Source organism: Heterodontus francisci, chromosome 5, assembly GCF_036365525.1.
Source record: "Heterodontus francisci isolate sHetFra1 chromosome 5, sHetFra1.hap1, whole genome shotgun sequence".
In the NCBI taxonomy this organism is placed as follows: Eukaryota; Metazoa; Chordata; class Chondrichthyes; order Heterodontiformes; family Heterodontidae; genus Heterodontus; species Heterodontus francisci.
In genome coordinates this window covers 5,764,203-5,784,714 of record NC_090375.1, presented here as the reverse complement: position 1 = coordinate 5,784,714, position 20,512 = coordinate 5,764,203, and the positions used below count along the sequence as shown (strand labels likewise).

At 44.5% G+C, this 20,512-nt stretch overlaps 1 protein-coding gene across 1 annotated transcript in view; it reads right to left on the bottom strand.

Annotated features, from left to right (window-relative positions):
• Positions 1 to 15,331: 15,331 nt before the first annotated feature.
• The window catches only part of fastk (Fas-activated serine/threonine kinase), a 223,642-nt gene continuing 218,461 nt past the window's right edge, over positions 15,332 to 20,512 (bottom strand). The window contains exon 10 of the mRNA XM_068031041.1: positions 15,332 to 18,501. Within this exon, the coding sequence (XP_067887142.1) occupies positions 18,415 to 18,501 (87 nt within the window). The 3' untranslated portion in view covers positions 15,332 to 18,414. The remainder of the gene's footprint in view (positions 18,502 to 20,512) is intronic.

The window sequence follows — 20,512 nt, the reverse complement described above, 5'->3', positions numbered from 1 at the left end:
TTGCGAAGTCCATTTCATAGGACAGTTAAGAGTCAATCACACTGCTGCGGGTCTGGAGTCACTTGTACGAAAGACCAGGTTAGAACGACAGATTTCCTTCCCTAAAGGGCATTAGTGAACCAGATAGGTCTTTATGACAATCTATGGTCATCATTACTGAGAATGGCCTTCAAATTTTTTCTGTTAATTATTTGAAATTATTAATTGAATTAAATTGTCCAGCTGCCGCAGTGGGATTTGAATGCATGTCCCCAGAGTATTAGCCTGTGTCTCTGGATTACTAGCTGAGTGACATTGCCACCATTTTAAGGTGGTGGATGGGGTGCCAATCAAGTGGGATGCTTGGTTCTGGTGTCGAGTTTCTTGAGGGATGCAGCTGCACCCATCCAGGCAAGTGGAGAGTATTCCATCACACTCCTGACGTGTGCCTTGTAGATGGTGGACAGGCTTTGGGGAGTCAGGAGGTGAGTTACTCTGCAGAATTCACAACCACTGACTTATTCTTTGTAGCTACAGTATTTATATGGCTGGTCCAGTTAAAATTCTGGTCAATGGTAACCCCCAGGATGTTGATGGTGGGGGATTCAACGATGGTTAGATTGTCTCCTGTCATTGTCAGGCACTTGTGTGGTGAGAATGTGTCAGCTTGGATTTAGTGCTGAAGTCTCCGGAGGCCAGGGAGGGTCGAGGTTAAGACATTGAACACAGTCTTCTGACTACGAGGCGAGAGTGCTACCCACTGAGCTGAGGAACAGGTAAGAAGTGTGTAGAAAATCAGTGGTTGGAGGGGGATGCTCCAGGGCTCAGTGTTGACCTGGATTCAGAAACTTGATGCAAAGTGGGCCAAATTCACAGGTGATCCTAGACTGAGGGGGACCCTGGAAATGGAAGAGACAGTTCAGAATGTACAGTGTGAATTGGACTGGTGAACAGTGGAAAATGCACAAGGGCTCCCCCTGGAAATATCCTGCAGTCCTCCAGCATGGCTGCATCTTGTAGGCTGCTGCAGCTCCTGCCTATCGGAGAATATGTTGGGGGAGGTGAGCAGAAAGGACACAAGGTTGCATCCATCATTTCAATGTTAAAAGAATTAAGTTTTGATGGGTTTTTAAGAAAGAGTGTTTGAAGCTTTATTTTTTAAGGCTTATTTAAAATTCTGTTAAGTATTTTTAAGAATTGAAAAACGATTTCAAGTACTTTTAAGAAACGGTGTTAGGATCCAGATCGGGCCTTGCGAACCTATGGGGTCTCAGTGACCTCTCAATGCCCCACATTTATATAGCACCTTTCACAACCTCAGGACATCCCAAAGAACTTTACAGTCATTGAATTATTTTTGAAGTGCAGTCACTAATGAAATGCAGCAGCTAATTTCGACAAAGAAAGATCCCACAAATGAGATGATGTTTCAGTGATGTTGGTTAAGGAATATCACCCCTGGTCCCTTCAGTGTCATGGGATCTTTAACATACACTTTAATAGGCAGATAGGGCCTCACTTGAATATCTCATCTGAATGATATCTTAAACAGTTGCAGCGCTCCCTCAGTACTGACCCTTCGACAGTGCAGCACTCCCTCAGCACTGCCCCTCTGACAGTGCAGCGCTCCATCAGTCCTGCTGCTCTGATAGTGCCGCGCGCCCTCAGTGCTGACCCTCCGACAGTGCAGCACTTCCTCAATACTGCCCCTCCAACAGTGCAACACTCCCTCAGTACTGACCGTCGAAAAGTGCAGCGCTCCCTCAGTACTGACGCTCCGACAGTGCAGCACTCTCTCAATATTGCCCCTCCGACAGTGCAGCACGCCCACACTAAAGATCCTCTGACAGTGCAGCGTTCCCTCAGCACTGCTCAATAGTGCAGCGTTCTCTCAGTACTGTATTGGGAGGGACAGCTTCAATTATGGGCTCAGGTCTCTGCAGTGGGGCTGGTACCTACGATCCTCTGACTCAGAGGAGTGAGTGCTGCTCTGAGCCAAACTGTTTGGAAGCAGCCACAGCTTTGTTAATGACTGGTCCAGCTTAGCTTCGGCTCCATATTGACTTGTCCAGATGTTGATGGCTGGGGAGTTCTGTTATGGTACTGTTCAAGGTTAAGGGGATATAGTTATGAGTCTCTCTTGTTCGAGATGGTCATTGTAGTATACAGGTCTGAAAGGGTTAATGTTGAGAGTGTAAAAAAAATCTCCTACCATGATAATGCAAGAGATCACATGTGAGAGAGACTTAAAGATAGATACAAGGAGGCTTTAGAGGAGTCACACAGACTGATGCGAAGATGTACATAGTTATAATGTAATAAAGGTTAATGTTCTAATTACTCCAGACAAAGGAATCTCTCCAGGCTAGACTAACTAAGGTGGTAGCATACCTAACAAACATACAATATGATGATCAACGGTGAGATCGAGAACAACGGTGGTTCTTACCATGTAACACCCAGAAGCAGAATTTGAAGAAATTTGAAGAGGGCTGATCTGGAAAAATCACCAAAACCGCAGAGCTCGAGAAGAGGCTGTGGGAAAGCTTTAGAGCTCCAGACACGGAGAGTCGGGGAATCAGCGGTAGAAATCCGGTCCAGCGATCGCAGGCTTCAAGTCGGAGAACCAAGCAACGATCGAGGATCTGGTGAACAACCCTGAAAGAGGGTACAAAATCCATCCTTAAGGACACGAGACAGGCAGCACCAGGAAAGTCTTTAGTGAGGGCAGATGCGAGATCGGTGCCATTACACGTGGTGACCAAAGAGGGAAAAAAACAAACGAGGCTGCAAATACTCAATCCTCTATGAGAAGGGAGTTAAAGAGTATACGCTATAAAATTGAGTTTAATACAAGGAGGAAATAAACCCTAAGTCTAGTGGCGAGATTTCAAAGGGAGAAATATTGGCCATAGCAGGAGTCAGTGCAGGGCTGAAAAAGCATGGGAAAGTTCTGATACTGCAAGGAAAAACTCAAAAGTGAAAGTAAAACAAATTGAAGCAATGGAGCGTAAATTCACGATATCAGAGATGCTCGGAGATTTGGAAGGACCAAATCAAAATCAAAATTGGTCACTCTGGCGAAAAAGGTTTCTGAGATGCAGAATTGCTTCCAAAATAGACAGCCAGTCTGAAGCAGAGCAAATTAACACATTGTTGTATTCTACTGGGGCTAAAGCAGATGATGTTATTGCAAGACAAGGCATTAATGAGACATCTGCCAAATTTGATCAACTTTTAAAAGCTTTTGATTCTTATTTCAACTTGAAGAGCAATAAGATTTTAGAGCAAGATTCAACAGAAGGGCCCAAAAACAGTCGATGCTTTTATCAATGACCTTTACAAGCTAGCTGAAGGATGTGAATATGGAGACCTTAAAGCAGAATTAATAAGAAATCACATTGCAGTAGGTATGGCTGATGAGTAGCAGATAGTGAAGGGGACTGTCAGAGAATACAGCAGAATATAGATAGATTGGAGAGTTGGGCAGAGAAATGGCAGATGGAGTTCAATCAGGGCAAATGCGAGGTGATGCATTTTGGAAGATCCAATTCAAGAGTGAACTATACAGTAAATGGAAAAGTCCTGGGGAAAATTGATGTACAGAGAGATTTGGGTGTTCAGGTCCATTGTTCCCTGAAGGTGGCAACGCAGGTCAATAGAGTGGTCAAGAAGGCATACGGCATGCTTTCCTTCATCGGACGGGGTATTGAGTACAAGGGTTGGCGGGTCATGTTACAGTTGTATAAGACTTTGGTTCGGCCACATTTGGAATACTGCGTGCAGTTCTGGTCAACACATTACCAAAAGGATGTGGATGCTTTGGAGAGGGTGCAGAGGAGGTTCACCAGGATGTTGCCTGGTATGGAGGGCGCTAGCTATGAAGAGAAGTTGAGTAGATTAGGATTATTTTCATTAGAAAGACGAAGGTTGAGGGGGGACCTGATTGAGGTGTACAAAATCATGAGAGGTATAGACAGGGTGGATAGCAGGAAGCTTTTTCCCAGAGTGGGGGATTCAATTACTAGGGGTCACGAGTTCAAAGTGAGAGGGGAAAAGTTTAGGAGGTGGTAGACGCGGGCACAATCGCGTCTTTTAAGATGTATCCAGACAGATACATGAATGAGCAGGAAGCAAAGAGATACAGACCCTTAGAAAATAGGTGGCATGTTCAGATAGAGGATCTGGATCGGCGCAGGCTTGGAGGGCTGAAGGGCCTGTTCCTGTGCTGTAATTTTCTTTGTTCTTGGAATCCCTATCAGATTTATTGCAGTCTAAAGACTGCACCCTGGACAAAGTTATTTAGCTGGTGAGACAAGCAGAGGTCCGGAAGAACAACAGAGTAATCCTGAGAGGTGAAGGAAGACCTTGGTTCAGGAAATCTCCAGCAACCATTCAGTTCCTTAACCAGAGGGCTGTAAAAGAAGCACTAGAAAGAAAGTTACACTGGAAGGGGTGGAAAGCAAAAGACGCCATCAAACCCTGCCAGCGCTGTGGCGCCAAAAAGACCCACAGGCGCAGTGTCCTGCAACAAAGCAGAATGTTTCTACTGTAAGAAAATAGGGCATTTTGGTAAAATGTGCCAACGTAAAATCTCTACTACCCAAGTCCAAAAGAAAAGGCACTCAAGCAGAGAGTGATTAACAAAGTTAAAAACTCCATCAGGAAAGCAATCGAAACACTTTCTTGCTGAGATCAATGATCCTAATCAAGCATTTTGGTCTGCAGATATATATATGACTTTAAACTTGACACTGGAGCATGTGTAATGGTCTTATCAGACAAAGAGCTGTGGTTATCAACACATTTCCTGCAACCAACAGAAATTCAAGTCGATGGCCCAGGAGGGGTTGAACTCGAAGTAAAGGGGAAGGTACAGGCAATGCTCCAGTACAAGGGAAATCAAATATTAGAAACACTGTATGATCTAATGAATCAGGAATTCTCTCTCTTAAGTGCAAGAGTTTGCAATGACTTTTATTTTATAAAGAAAGCAGAAGAAATTAATCAACAATAATCCAGGAGTCACGTCTGAAAAGAATTCCTGAAATTGTTTACTGGTCTAGGGAGACTGAAGACCAAATATAGTATTACTTTGCGAAAAGATGCTAAACCAGTTTGTCTTTTCACACCTAGGAAGATTCCACACCCACTAACGAAGCAAGTCAAACAACGGGACAACATGACCAGGATGGGAGTCATTTTTCCTGTTACTGAACCTACAAAGTGGTGTTCGGGAATGGTTCCAGTTCCTAAACCTACTGGTGATCTTCACATTTGTGTCAACTTAATAAGACTGTGGCACGAGAAGTTCATCTCATGTCCTCAGTGGACAAAAGCTTGGCGAAGTTATCCAAAAGTACCCTCTTCACGAAGCTTGACGCAAATAGTGACTTTTGGCAAGTTCCATTGGATAAATCAAGGTTATTGACAACATTCAGAACTCCATTTGGAACATTCTGCTTTAACTATCTACCATTAGGTATTACATCAGTGCTAGAAATATTCCAGAATATTGAATATTCTACAGGGCCTTGAAGGTGTAATATGCCATATGGACGACATCTTAGTTCATGGTGAATCCATTAAAGAACATAACCTAAGGGTTACAGCGGTTTTGAATCGTCTGCAGGATGAAGGCCTAACACTTAATGAGAACTGTGAGCTTTCAAAAACGCCCATTCGTTTTTTTCGGTTGCATTGTTAGCAGTAGTGGCATAATGGCAGACCAGCAAACAACGACAGCCATTAACAAATTCCCACTTCCAATTTAGAGTCATAGAGTGATACAACACAGAAACAGGCCCTTCGGCCCATCGTGTCTGTGCCAGCCATACAGCACTCAACTATTCTAATCCCATATTCCAGCACTTGGCCCATAGCCCTGTATGCTATGGCGTTTCAAGTAATCTAACTACTTCTTAAATGTTGTGAGGGTTCCTGCCTCTACCACCTCTTCAGGCAGTGCATTCCAGATTCCAACCACCCTCTGGGTGAAAAAATGTTTCCTCAAATCCCCCCGAAACCTCCTGCCCCTTACCTTAAATCTATACCCCTGGTTCTCGACCCCTCCGCTAAGGGAAAAAGTTTCTCCGATCTAATCTATCAATACCCCTCATAATCTTGTACACATCAATCATGTCCCCCCTCAGTCTTCTCTGCTCTAAGGAAAACAACTCTAGCCTTTTCAGTCTCTCTTCATAAGTGAAATGCTCCAGCCCAGGCAACATCCTGGTGAATCTCCTCTGCACCCTTTCCAGTGCAATTACATCCTTCCTATAGTGTGGTGACGAGAACTGTACATAGTACTCCAGCTGTAGCCTAACTAGCGTTTTATACAGCTCCATCATAACCTCCCTGCTCTTATATACTATGCCTCAGCTAATAAAGGCAAGTATCCCATATGCCTTCCTAACCACCTTAGCTACCTGTGCTGCTGTCTTCAGTGATCTATGGACAAGTACACCAAGGTCCCTCTGAGCCTCTGTACTTCCTAGGGCCCTACCATCCATTGTTTAATCCCTTGCCTTGTTAGTCCTCCCAAAATGCATCACCTCACACTTCTCAGGATTAAATTCCATTTGCCACTGCTCCGCCCATCTTACCAGCCCATCTATATCGTCCTGTAATCTAAGGATTTCCTCCTCAATATTTACAACACCACCGATTTTCGTGTCATCTGCAAACGTACTGATCATACCTCTTATATTCATGTCCACATCATTAATGCACACTACAAACAGCAAGGGTCCCAGCACCGATCCCTTTGGTACACCACTGGTCACAGGCGTCCATTTGCAAAAACAGCCTCCTGCCACTAAGCCAATTTTGGATCCAATTTGCCAAATTGCCCTGGATCCCATGGGCTCTTACCTTCTTAACCAATCTCCCATGCGGGACCTTATCAAAAGCCTTACTGAAATCTATGTAGACTACATCTACTGCTTTACCCTTATCGCCACATCTGGTCACCTTCTCGAAAAATTCAATCAAGTTTGTTAGGCATGATCCCCCCCTGACAAAGCCATGCTGACGATCCATGATTAATCCCTGCCTCTCCAAGTGGAGATTAATCCTGTCCCTCAGAATTTTTTCCAATATTTTCCCAACCACTGATGTTAGACTCACCGGCTTGTAATTACCTGGTTTATCCCTACTACCCTTCTTGAATAATGGTACCACATTCGCTGTCCTCCAGTCCTCTGGTACCTCTCCTGCGACCAGAGAGGATTTGAAAATTTGTGATAGGGCCCCTGCTATCTCCTCCCTTGCCTCACAGAACAGCCTGGGATACATCTCATCTAGGCCTGGGGATTTATCCACTTTTAAGCCCGCTAAAACAGCTAATATTTCCTCCCTTTCAATGCTAATATGTTCAAGTATATCACAATCCCCCTCCCTGATCTCTACACCTACATCGTCCTTCTCCATAGTGAACACAGATGAAAAGTAATCATTTAAAACCTCACCTATGCCCTCCGGCTCCACACAAAGATTTCCACGTTTGTCCCGAATGGGCCCGACTCTTTCCTTGGTTATCCTCTTGCCCTTAATATACTTATAAAACGCCTTGGGATTTTCCTTGGGATTTCTGTCCAACAAATTCATCATGCGCAGATGCAAGGTGAAGAATGCATCTATACCCTCGAACATTGCAAGCCAAGCTGGCAGCAATCGAGTCCCAAGGGTAAGAGGATGAAAATCTTCTTTGAACACAGAAAACACTTTACCATAGTGGGTGATTTGCTGGTATATGATGAGAGACTGGGTGATTCCGGAGTCACTCTGGGTAGATCTCTTGGAGAAAATACACCAGGGTCATATGGGCAAAAATAAATGTAGGGCATGGGCTCAGGTGTCCGTGTGGTGGCCAAGAATATCAAAAGATATAGAAGAAATAATTTCAAATTGCCACGTATGTGCAATGCACAGACAGGATCAGAGAGAACCTCTTATCGCAACCCAATTCGCAACCAGACTCTGGGAACGTCTGGCGATGGATCTATTCATCTTTAACGGAAAATCCTAATTGCAGTTGATTACTTTTCAAGGTAGATCGAGGTTAAATGTTTGCACACAGCAACAACTGAAGCAGTCATTCAAGTGTTACAAGAAATCTTCGCAACACATGGTACACCTGATCAGATCGTGTCCAATAACGGACTACAATTTGCAAAATGATGACTTCACGCACATTGCGGAAAACTGTGGATTTGTGATTTGTACATTCAACAAGTTCCCCGAGGTATCCACAATCTAATGGAGGAGCTCAGAACATAAGAACTAGGAGCAGGAGCAGGCAATTCAGCCCCTCGAGCCTGCTCAGCCATTCAATGCGATCATGGCTGATCTCATCTCAGCCTCAACTCCACTTTTCTGCCCGTTCTCCATCACCCTTCAACGCATTACTAATTAAAAATCTGTCTACCTCCTCAAATTTACTCAATGTCCCGGCATGCACCGCACTCTGGGGTAGTGAATTCCACAGATACACGACCCTTTGAGAGAAGTAATTTCTCCTCATCTCTGTTTTAAATCTGCTACCCCTTATCCTAAAACTATGACCCTAAGTTCTAGATTGCCACCCAAAGGAAACATCCTCTCTTCGTCTACTTTGTCAATCCCCTTAATCATCTTATATACCTCAATTAGATCTCCTCTCATTCTTCTAAACTCCAGAGAGTAAAGGCCTAATCTGCTCAATCTCTCTTCATAAGACAAACCCCTCATCTCTGGAATCAATCCAGTGAACCTCCTCTGAACTGCCTCCAATGCAACTACATCCTTTCTCAAGTAAGGGGACTGAAACTATATGCGGTCTCACTAATGCCTTGTACAGTTGCAGCAACACTTCCCTACTTTTATATTCTATTCCTTTCGCAATAAATGCCAAAATTCCATTTGCCTTCCTTATTACCTGTTGTACCTGCAAACTAGCTTTCTGCAATTCATGCACAAGGACACCCAGGTCCCTCTGCAACGAAGCATTCCGAAGTTTCTCTCCATTTAGATAATAATTTGCCTTTCTATTCTTCTGACCAAAGTGGATAACCTCACACTTATCCACGTTAAAATCCATCTGCCAAATTTTGGCCCATTCATCTAATCTATCCATATTCATTTGTAAATTTCTTATTTCTTTATTGCAACTTACTGTCCCTGCATCCAAGTCATTAATACAGATTGCAAATGTCGTCATTGTCGACAGGAATAGTGCCGGAAGACTGGAGGATAGCAAATGTTGTCCCCTTGTTCAAGAAGGGGAGTAGAGACAGCCCTGGTAATTATAGACCTGTGAGCCTTACTTCGGTTGTGGGTAAAATGTTGGAAAAGGTTATAAGAGACAGGATTTATAATCATCTTGAAAAGAATAAGTTCATTAGAGATAGTCAGCACGGTTTTGTGACTGGTAGGTCGTGCCTCACAAACCTTATTGAGTTTTTCGAGAAGGTGACCAAACAGGTGGATGAGGGTAAAGCAGTGGATGTGGTATATATGGATTTCAGTAAGGCGTTTGATAAGGTTCCCCACGGTAGGCTATTGCAGAAAATACGGAAGTATGGGGTTGAAGGTGATTTAGAGCTTTGGATCAGAAATTGGCTAGCTGAAAGAAGACAGAGGGTGGTGGTTGATGGCAAATGTTCATCCTGGAGTTTAGTTACTAGTGGTGTACCGCAAGGATCTGTTTTGGGGCCACTGCTGTTTGTCATTTTTATAAATGACTTGGAAGAGGGTGTAGAAGGGTGGGTTAGTAAATTTGCAGATGACACTAAGGTCGGTGGAGTTGTGGATAGTGCCGAAGGATGTTGTAGGGTACAGAGGGACATAGATAGGCTGCAGAGCTGGGCTGAGAGATGGCAAATGGAGTTTAATGCGGAAAAGTGTGAGGTGATTCACTTTGGAAGGAGTAACAGGAATGCAGAGTACTGGGCTAATGGGAAGATTCTTGGTAGTGTAGATGAACAGAGAGATCTTGGTGTCCAGGTACATAAATCCCTGAAGGTTGCTAACCAGGTTAATAGGGCTGTTAAGAAGGCATATGGTGTGTTAGCTTTTATTAGTAGGGGGGTCGAGTTTCGGAGCCACGAGGTCATGCTGCAGCTGCACAAAACTCTGGTGAGACCGCACCTGGAGTATTGCGTGCAGTTCTGGTCACCGCATTATAGGAAGGATGTGGAAGCTATGGAAAGGGTGCAGAGGAGATTTACTAGGATGTTGCCTGGTATGGAGGGAAGGTCTTACGAGGAAAGGCTGAGGGACTTGAGGTTGTTTTCGTTGGAGAGAAGGAGGAGGAGAGGTGACTTAATAGAGACATATAAGATAATCAGAGGGTTAGATAGGGTGGATAGTGAGTGTCCTTTTCCTCGGATGGTGATGGCAAACACGAGGGGACATAGCTTCAAGTTGAGGGGTGATAGATATAGGACAGATGTCAGAGGTAGTTTCTTTACTCAGAGAGTAGTAAGGGCGTGGAACGCCCTGCCTGCAGCAGTAGTAGATTCGCCAACTTTAAGGGCATTTAAGTGGTCCTTGGATAGACATATGGATGAAAATGGAATAGTGTAGGTCAGATGGTTTCACAGGTCGGCGCAACATCGAGGGCCGAAGGGCCTGTACTGCGCTGTAATGTTCTAATTCTAAAAAAAAAATAGTCAGGGCCCCAGGACTGAACCCTGTGGCACCCCACTAGTTTCATCTTGCCAACCAGAAAGGGACCCATTTATCCCAACTCTCTGTTTTCTGTTGGTTAGCCAATCCTCTATCCAAGCTAATAAATTGCCCCTAACCCTATGTGATCTTACCTTGTGTATTAACCTTTTGTGCGGCACCTTATCAAATGCCTTCTGGAAGTCCAGATATACTACATCTACAGGATCCCCATTATCCACTTTATTTGTTACATCTTCGTGGAACTCTAGCAAATTAGTCAAACACGATTTACCCTTCATAAAACCATGCTGACTCTGATGGATTGCGTTTTGACTTTCTAAATGTCCTGTTATTACTTCCTTAATAATGGATTCTAACAATTTCCCAACGACAGATGTTAAACTAACTGGTCTATAGTTTCCTACTTTCTGCCTCCCTCCCTTTTTGAATAAGGGCGTTATATTAGCATTTTTCCAATCCACTGGAACCTTTCCCGCATCCAGGGAATTTTGGAATATTATAACCAATGGATCCGCTATCTCCGCTGCCACTTTCTTTAAGACCCTAGGATGTAGGCCATCAGGCCCTGGAGACTTGTCTGCTTTCAACCCCAATAGTTTGCTCAGTACTTTTTCCCTAGTGAGGCAAAATACTGATTTAGTGTCTCCGCCATTTCTGTGTTCGCCACTATTAACTCCCCAGTCACATCCTCCAAGGGACCAACATTCACTTTAGCTACTCTCTTCCCTTTTATATACCTATAGAAGTTTTTGCTATCCGTTTTTATATTTTGCGCTAGTTTTCTTTCAGAATTTACCTTTGCTCTTTGTATTACTTTTTTAGCAACCCTTTGTTGATCTTTAAAAGTTTCCCAATCTTCCAGCCTGCCACTGGCCTTTGCAATATGGTATGCCTTAGTTTTTGTCTTTATGTTATCCTTAACTTCCTTTCTTAGCCATGGAAGTCCCCTCCCCCTTTACAATCTTTCTTGCTCTCTGGAATATATTTTAGTTGGGAGGAATTGAATATCTCCTTAAACATCTGCCACTGCTCATCAATTGTCCTACCTTTTAGTCTTCCTGCCCAGTCCACTAGGGCCAAATTTGTCCTCATGCCTATGTAATTACCTTTGTTTAACTCCAGAACGCTAGTGTGGGACTCCAGTTTCTCGCCCTCAAACTGAATTTGAAATTCTAGTATGCTATGATCACTCTTCCCTAGAGGATCCTTAACTATGAGATCATTAATTAATCCCACATCATTACATAATACCAAATCTAGAATAGCCTGCTCCCTGGTTGGTTCCACAACATATTGCTCCAAAAAACAATTCAATGAATTCTCCCTCAAGGCTACCCTTGCCAGTTTGATTAATCCAGTCTATATGCATATTAAAATCACCCATGATTATTGCCGTACCTTTCTTACAAGCCCCCAGTATTTCCTGGTTTATACTGTGCACCACTACGGAACTACTGTTTGGTTCCTATGGATTACTCCCACCAGGGTCTTCTTTCCCTTGCTATTTCTTATTTCTACCCAGACTGATTCTACGTCTTGATCTCCAGTGCCTATATCATTTCTCACTACAGCATTGATCTCTTCCTTTACTAACAAAGCTACACCACCTCCTTTTCCTTCCTGCCTATCCTTCCGTAATACTGAGTATCCATTGGATATTCAATTCCCAAACCTGGTTTCCCTGTAACCACGTCTCAGTAATCAGAACTATTAAAACGCTGTTAAACAGCACTTCTGAACTACATAACTACTCCATTGTCATGCGGATTAACACCATTCAAACTGTTAATGGGAAGAAAACTTAGAACGCAACTTCCAATTTTACTCAAGAAATTACTTCCAGGGCTACAAATCCAGGATTATCAGAGAGTTCAAGACAGAGAAAAGTCATACCAAAAGTAACAAGCCTATGATTATAACAGGAAATACCGCATCAGGAACTTGCTGAAATTGTCAGAAGGGCAAAAGCAATGGACACGAGACAAAAGCAGAGAAGGAGTAATTGTCCAGGGAGAGGAGAATCAACACAGATCTTATTTAATAAGAACTTCACAAGGTACTCTAAGAAGAAACCGAAGAAATCTTATTCCTATTCATCAAAGATGCCAATTGGTCAGACATCTGGATGAATCAGATGTTGAACCTGAACTTCAGAAAGCACCAGATACTACAAACCTCAAAGAAGGCAGTCCAAGTCAAGAAACAAGAGTTCAGAGAAAGACTAGCAATCTTCCGCATCCGATGACAAGACCAGGGAGAGTTGTGAAAGTCAGAGAATTGGGAGGAGATGGGGTAGTATGTAAATAAAAAGTGAATGCATGTAGAATCACAGAAAGTTTAAGGCACAGAAAGAGGCCACTTGGCCCATCGTGTCTGTCCCGGCCAAAAAATTATCCAGCCATTCTAATCCCATTTTCCAGCACTTGGCCCGTAGCCTTGTATGCTATGGCGTTTCAAGTGCTCATCTAAATACTTCTTAAATGTTGTGAGGGTTCCTGCCTCTACCACCCCTTCAGGCAGTGTGTTCCAGATTTCAACCACCCTCTGGGTGAACATTTTTTTCCTCAAAACCCCTCTAATCCTCCTGCCCCTTACCTTAAATCTGTGCCCCCTGGTTATTCACACCTCCGCTAAGGGAAAAAGTTTCTTCCTATCTACCCTATCTATGTCCCTCATAATTTTTTATCCCTCAATCATGTCCCCCCTCAGCCTTCTCTGTTGCAAGGAGAACAACCCCAGCCTATCCAATCTTTCCTCATAGCTGCATTTTTCCAGTCTCAGCAACATCCTCGTAAATCTCCTCTGTATCCTCTCTAGTGCAATTACATCCTTTCTGTAATGAGGTGACTAGAACTGCACACAGTACTCAAGTTGTGGCCTAACCAATGAGTTATACAGTTCCAGCATAATCTCCCTGCTCTTGTATTCTATACCTTTGCTAATAATGGAAAGGATTCCATATGCCTTCTTAACCACCTTATCCACCTGTCCTGCTACCTTCAGGGATCTGTGGACATTCACGCCAAGATCCCTCACTTCCTCTAGACTTCTCAGTATTTTCCCATTAATCATGTATTCCTTTGCCTTGTTTAACTTCCCCAAATGCATCACCTCACACTTGTCCAGGTTGAATTCCATTTGCCACTTTTCTGCCCATCTGACCAGACCACCAATATCTTCCTGCAGTCTACAGTTATCCTCCTCGCTATCTACCACACGGCCAATCTTTGTGTCATCTACAAACTTCTTGATCATGCCCCTGACATTGATGTTCAAATCGTTAATATACACCACAAAAAGCAGGGGACCCAGTACTGAGCCCTGTGGAACGCCACTGGAAACAGCCCTCCAGTCACTAAAACAGCCGTCAACAATTACCCTTTGTTTTTTGCTACTGAGCCAATTTTGTATCTACCTTGCTGCATTTCCCTGGATGCCAGTGGATTTTATTTTTTAACCAGTCTGCCATGTGGGACCATGTCAAAAGCCTTGCTAAAATCCATGTAGATCACATCAACTGCATGTATGTAAATATATATATTTGGATAAAAGCTTGGGGGGGCTGGGGGTGGGAGATGTATAAGGGTCTGAAAGGGTTAATGTTGAGTGTGCAAAAAATACCTCCCACCATGATGATGTAAGAGATCACGTGAGAGAGACTTAAAGATAGATAGAGCGTGGCTTCAGAGGAGTCACACAGACTGGTGCGAAGATGTACATAGTTATAATGTAATAAAGGTTAATGTTCTAATTACTCCAAAGGAATCTCTCTAAACTAGACTAACTAAGCATATTAAGGTGGCAGCCTACCAAACAAACATAGAAGTCATTATCTGACTCTTTGTGGGATAAATTACACTGATCACAACAACAACATCCCAAGATGTTTCACAGGGGCATTATACAACAAATTATGACAGAGCCACAAAAGGAGACATTAGATGACCAAAATCTTGGTCAAAGAGGTAGGTTTTAAGGAGTGTCTTAACATACGAATTAGGAGCAAGAGTAGGCCACTCGACCCCTTGAGCCTGTTCCGCCATTCAATAAGTTCATGGCCGAACTGATTACTCCACATTTCCACCTACCCCCGATAACCTTCCACCCCCTTCAAGGAGGAAAGTGAGGCAGACAGGTGTAGGGAGGTGACCCAGGCAATTGTAGGCATGACCAGCAATAGTGCAGTTATTAACATCAGGGATGCACAGGAGGTGAGAATTAGAGGAGTGCAAATATCTCGGAGGGTTTTGGCACTGGAAGAGATTACAGAGCTCGGAAGGGCTGAGGCCATAGAGGGATTTGAAAATAAGGATGAGAATTCTAAAATGAAGACGTTGCTTGACTGAGAGTCAGTGTAGGTCAGCGAGCACAGGGGGTGATAGGGAACGGGATTTGATGGGAGTTAAGACATGAGCAGCAGAGTTTTGGATGACCTCAAGGGCAGCAGAATGTGGGAGACCACATGACTCCAGTCCCACATTTTTCATCGACTTAATGCCCTCAGGGCAAGTGTGGATGGGCAATGTCACACAGCAAAGGAGGAATAGAATCTGGAGCCTTCCAATGAGTGACTTGGCTACAGCCAGTCCTTACCAGTGTCAGATGCAGAAAATGTCCTAATTTCCAGCACTTCAAAAACCCATGTTCATTTCTCAAATGATTTTAGAGTCAGAAGACAATCTGTGGATCTCCTTTGTGTTTATTCCCAGGTATTTTATAATCCCTTTCAACAGGCCACACAAGATCGTTCCTTAGTTTTGGTCGATACAAACAACTTAAAGCTAGAAATAGACAGCCCACCAGTATTCCCTCTTGTGGTAAACACATGTCTAAAACCATTAGCCCAGGCCTCACAACGCACCAAACACACAGGTTACTTTAAAAAATATTTGACTTAAAACACACATCACATCGATACCGATGGACCTGCTTTGTAACTTCACCATTTTCTCGTTCTATTCACATTTCATTCACATTTTAAACCCATCCCATATCCACAACCAGAAGATCCTGTTAAACCTCCAAAACCCACCACCCAAAATGAATCAAATTTAAAACACTACATTCAGCTGAGTTCCCTCCCCCATCTCTGTTCCCCCCACCCCCAACAACTCAACTGGAATTGAAGTACACTCGCATTCTGCACACCAGTGACTACCTACAACCCACACATTAACAGACAATCACCTTCTAACTACTGCAGTCCAGGTCAGGTAAACTCTCATAGCAAGAAGATTAAACCCAGTTATGTTTACCAGTCGGTGGCTCTAGGTTTTGAGGAAGTAGGACCATGTCATGTATCTATTAACAGGCAGAAGGCAGCCTCAGACTGGCGGAGCACTCTGTGGAAAGGAACCCAGGCCTCATCACAATCATTTCATGGCTGCCTTTACCCCCTGCCCCTCCCACAGGACAGTCTCCAGTCAACACCACAACCAGTAACCACTATACCCTCGGCCCTAGCAACCACCTCCACTAACACCTGTGGCCCTAGCAACCACCTCCACCAAGACCCTCAACCTAGCAACCACCTCCACCAACACCGTCGTTCCTAGTAACCAACTCCACCAACACCATTGTCCCTAGCAACCACCTCCACCAACACCATTGTCCCTAGCAACCACCTCCACCCTCGCTTCTAGAAACCACCTCCAACACCCTCGCCCCGAGCAACCACCTCCACCAACACCCTCGCCCCAAGCAACCACCTCCACCCTCGCTTCTAGAAACCACCTCCAACACCCTCGCCCCGAGCAACCACCTCCACCAACACCCTCGCCCCGAGCAACCACCTCCACCCTCGCTTCTAGAAACCACCTCCACCCTCGCTTCTAGAAACCACCTCCAACACCCTCGCCCCGAGCAACCACCAACACCCTCGCCCCGAGCAACCACCTCCACCCTCGCTTCTAGAAACCACCTCCACCCTCGCTTCTAGAAACCACCTCCACCAACACCCTCGCCCCGAGCAACCACCTCCACCCTCGCTTCTAGAAACCACCTCCACCCTCGCTTCTAGAAACCACCTCCACCCTCGCTTCTAGAAACCACCTCCACCAACACCCTCGCCCCGAGCAACCACCTCCACCCTCGCTTCTAGAAACCACCTCCACCCTCGCTTCTAGAAACCACCTCCACCAACACCCTCGGCCCTAGCAACCAACACCTCCACATCCACCAACACCCACCCTGTCCTAGACAGTGTGCAGATCAGGATATGAAAAGTTCTCTCCAATGACAGTCCAACTTCACCACACTGTACAAAGTCCTGCAACAGTCCACTGAAAGTTACACCATTTGTGGCTAAAGGATTGTTGGTTGAGGTGGATGTGAAAACAGAAACTGAACCACAGGGTACTTCATGTTCCAGACTGTCTAAATGAGTACAGCAGCAATGACACTCAAAAGGTTCAATACAGTTCAAGGCAAAACAGCCCGCTTGATTGACACCCCATCCACCACCTTAAAGATTCACTTCCTCCACCACCATGCACAGTGGCAGCAGTGTGTACCATATATAAGATGCACTGCAGGAACTCACCAAAGCTCCTTCGACAGCACCTTACAAACCCGTGACCTCTACCACCTAGAAGGACAAGAGCAGCAGATGCATGGGAACACCACCATCTGCAAGTTCCCCTCCAAGTCACACACCATCCTGACTTGGAACTATTTCGCCATTCCTTCACTGTCGCTGGGTCAAAATCCTGGAACTCCCTTCCTAACAGCACTGTGGGTATACCTGCACCACATGGACTGCAGCGGTCCAAGAAGGCAGCTCACCACCACCTTCTCCAGGGCCATTAGGGATGGGCAATAAATGCTGGCTGGCTTCACCAATGACACCCATATTCCAAGAATGAATTTTTAAGAACAGTTTTTTTTAAATATCTGTGACCATCAGATCTTGCCAAGGCTGGGAAGCTTATAGAAAGCCACATGGTCACTCACACAGGCAGGAGTGGAGATCTGACAGTGCTGTTCAATTCTACTCTCAGGTCCAGCTAACGGCACTCCCTGAAAATGACAGTAACCACACAAACCTCAAACCCAGGTGGTGGTTACTGATCTCAGAACTGTTCAAAGGGTTCACAATGGGACCAGGCCGATCCGCTTTAGGCTGATGAGAAGAGTGTTGGAGTAATTCAGCATGTCACAGCATTTGGGGGTCTTGCCCCAAGATTTGCTGGGTTAGTGTCCGGCCTCTGTCTTCTCCCCTCCTCATTCGGGGGACTGGGATTGCTAAAGGAGCTACAGATGGGAAACAGCTCTAGACTGGGGTCATTCGGAATCCGATTCCCACTGTTTGGACTGCACAACATCTCCCTTGCCATTAGAAAAGGTTGCAAGGTGGTGAGAGGCAAACGATGGAATGGAAGACAACCACAAGCCAGGAGTGGGCCAATGAACTCAATTAAAAAACTCTTGCAAGAAACCTCCCTGCAAATGCTCAGTTGAACAAACAAACTTCATTCATGTGCCGAGACACTCTGCTGGAAAGCCTTCCATCTCCAGGGATGGTACAAAACATGTGGCAGTAGTTAGCATGGGAACACACAAAAGCAAAAAAAAGTATAAAACCGGGAAAGATTCTCGCTCCAGTCTGAAAAACAGAGGAAGGGGAGAAATAAAAAGACCGAGCATTCCCAGAATTCCAATTGCTATTGGTGCTACAATCTGCTGGCACTCTGACTGCTGATGGGGAGTGTGTCAATTCTCCAAAATATAAACAGGAGCAGTGTACAAAAGTCTAGTCTGTGATCGTCATAACTGCACATCCAGGAGTCTTTTCCGTAAATAATGTTTAACTTCCTCGATGCCGTTCAGCTTTTCCAGCTCGTGGTAAGGCAGCTGTAGGTGAGAGCAGAGGACAAAAGAACATAGATTAGGTGGAACCATTGTGCTGTTGGCTTGCAGTGTGCGCAAGGTGATGTTCTCATCCTTCCCTGCCCCGAGTACTCAGACCAAGGTCAGCTAGCACACCTCAGGCTGTGAATTAAATCGCTGTTCATCAGATGCCTAGCAACCCCAGAACAGGTGACATCAGTGACCCAGTGGGGTTTTTACGATAATTTGGCAATTTTTATGGTGATTTTTCCTGGTGCCAGACCACAGATTACCAAATTTATTCAGTTCAATTTCACAGCTGTCCTGGTGGGATTTGAACTCACAAACTCTGGTTTTCTAATCCGGGAGGAGAACGACTTGGCTACTTACTGCTTCTCCCACCATGTTCTCTGACAGCAATCTTGAATTCCTGACACACGCAGCATCGCACCAGTGCTGCCAACAATCATTTATCAACGTGACAGGAGTCTACCAGGGTACAGTAATGCAATGGTGATATTAATGGGCAAGTAATTCTGAACTAATAATATAGAGAATGTGAGTTCAGATCTCACCATCGCAGTTTGAAAATTTGAATTTAATGTAAAAAATCTGGAAATAAAAACTGGTGTGAGTAAAAGTGATAATGAAGTAGTCAGATTGCGGTAAAAACCTAACTGGTTCACAAAACATAAATTCTGCACAAAAGAAAAAAAAAATGACATGAATAATAGAATGGTAACAGGGAAAAACTTTTTCATGCAACGAGTGGTTAAATTTGAGGTGCATTGGCTGCTTGGGTGGTGGATAGATTCAATTGTAGCTTTCAAAAGGGAACTGGACAGATACTTGAAGGGGGAAAAAGTTGCAGGGAAATGGGAACGAATGGGGGAGTGGGACTTGCCAGATTTCTCTGGCCTCCTTCTGTGTTGTACTGTTCAGTGCTATGATTCTAACAATTTGCTTGAAATACAAAGTGAAGACGTGGCTTATCTAAAGGGCTGTGTGTTCTTGGGGTAGTTGAGATGGAAAGTCTGTTGGACACTAGGAAAAGCCTTTAGCAATTTCAGGACAGTGTCTTGGATGAGTTCAGGGGTAGAATTGTTTCCCAGCATTTACAGAAAAAGGGACAATAGTTCAATCCTTGCTGTGCTGGATCCCAAACAAGTGAGAATGAAGAGTCAGCCTGAGAGAGATGGTTGCACTGCAAGCTCTGAGCTAGAAGGTCTTGTGTTCAAAGCTGCAATCCAGATTTGTGCTCATAATCTAGGCTGACACTCACTGGAGAGAGTGCTGCATTACTGGAGGGGCCATCTTTCTAAGTGAGGCCCTGTCTGTCTATTCCAATGCTTTCCTGGTTGGTCTCCCACTCGCTATAAAGTTCAGCACATTCAAAACTCCGCTGTCTGTACCCTAACTTGCACCAAATCCCGTTGCTGCTGCTGCTGCTGGATGGCACAGAGTGTGAAGAATGGAGTTTGGTAACTGAATGGATTTTAGGGGTTAATCTCTCTAAAGTCTAGTTTTTGTTTTGTTTACCTTTAGCATTTAACTGAAATTACTGTTTAAGTTAAGAGGCAAGTTAGTTTTCTTACAGCTTTAAACAGGGGTATACAAGCTCTCTGAGCTAATTAATTAGGTAGCTAGCTTAAACTGGATCCTGAGCTCCAGCAAAGCTGACACACTGTTTTCAGATAGTATAAATTCAGGGAACTCTCAGTGTTGCTTGTCTGTGTTGAGTGTTGCTGAAGGGCACAGAATGTGAAGGGAGTTTGGAATGTGAAGGGAGTTTGGTATGTGAGGGAGTTCGGTAAGGAGGGGAACTACAAATTAATTAAGAGAAAATAAATGTAATTGAATTAACTCAATAAAGATGGCAGGACAGGTGATGTGTTGCGGCTGCTGTATGTGGGAGCTCCTGGATGCCACGGCAATCCAAGGCAACCACGTTTGTAGTAAGTGTCTACGGCTTGAGGAGCTTCGGCTCAGAGTCACTGAGCTGGAGGCCGAGCTGCAGACACTGCGATGCATCATG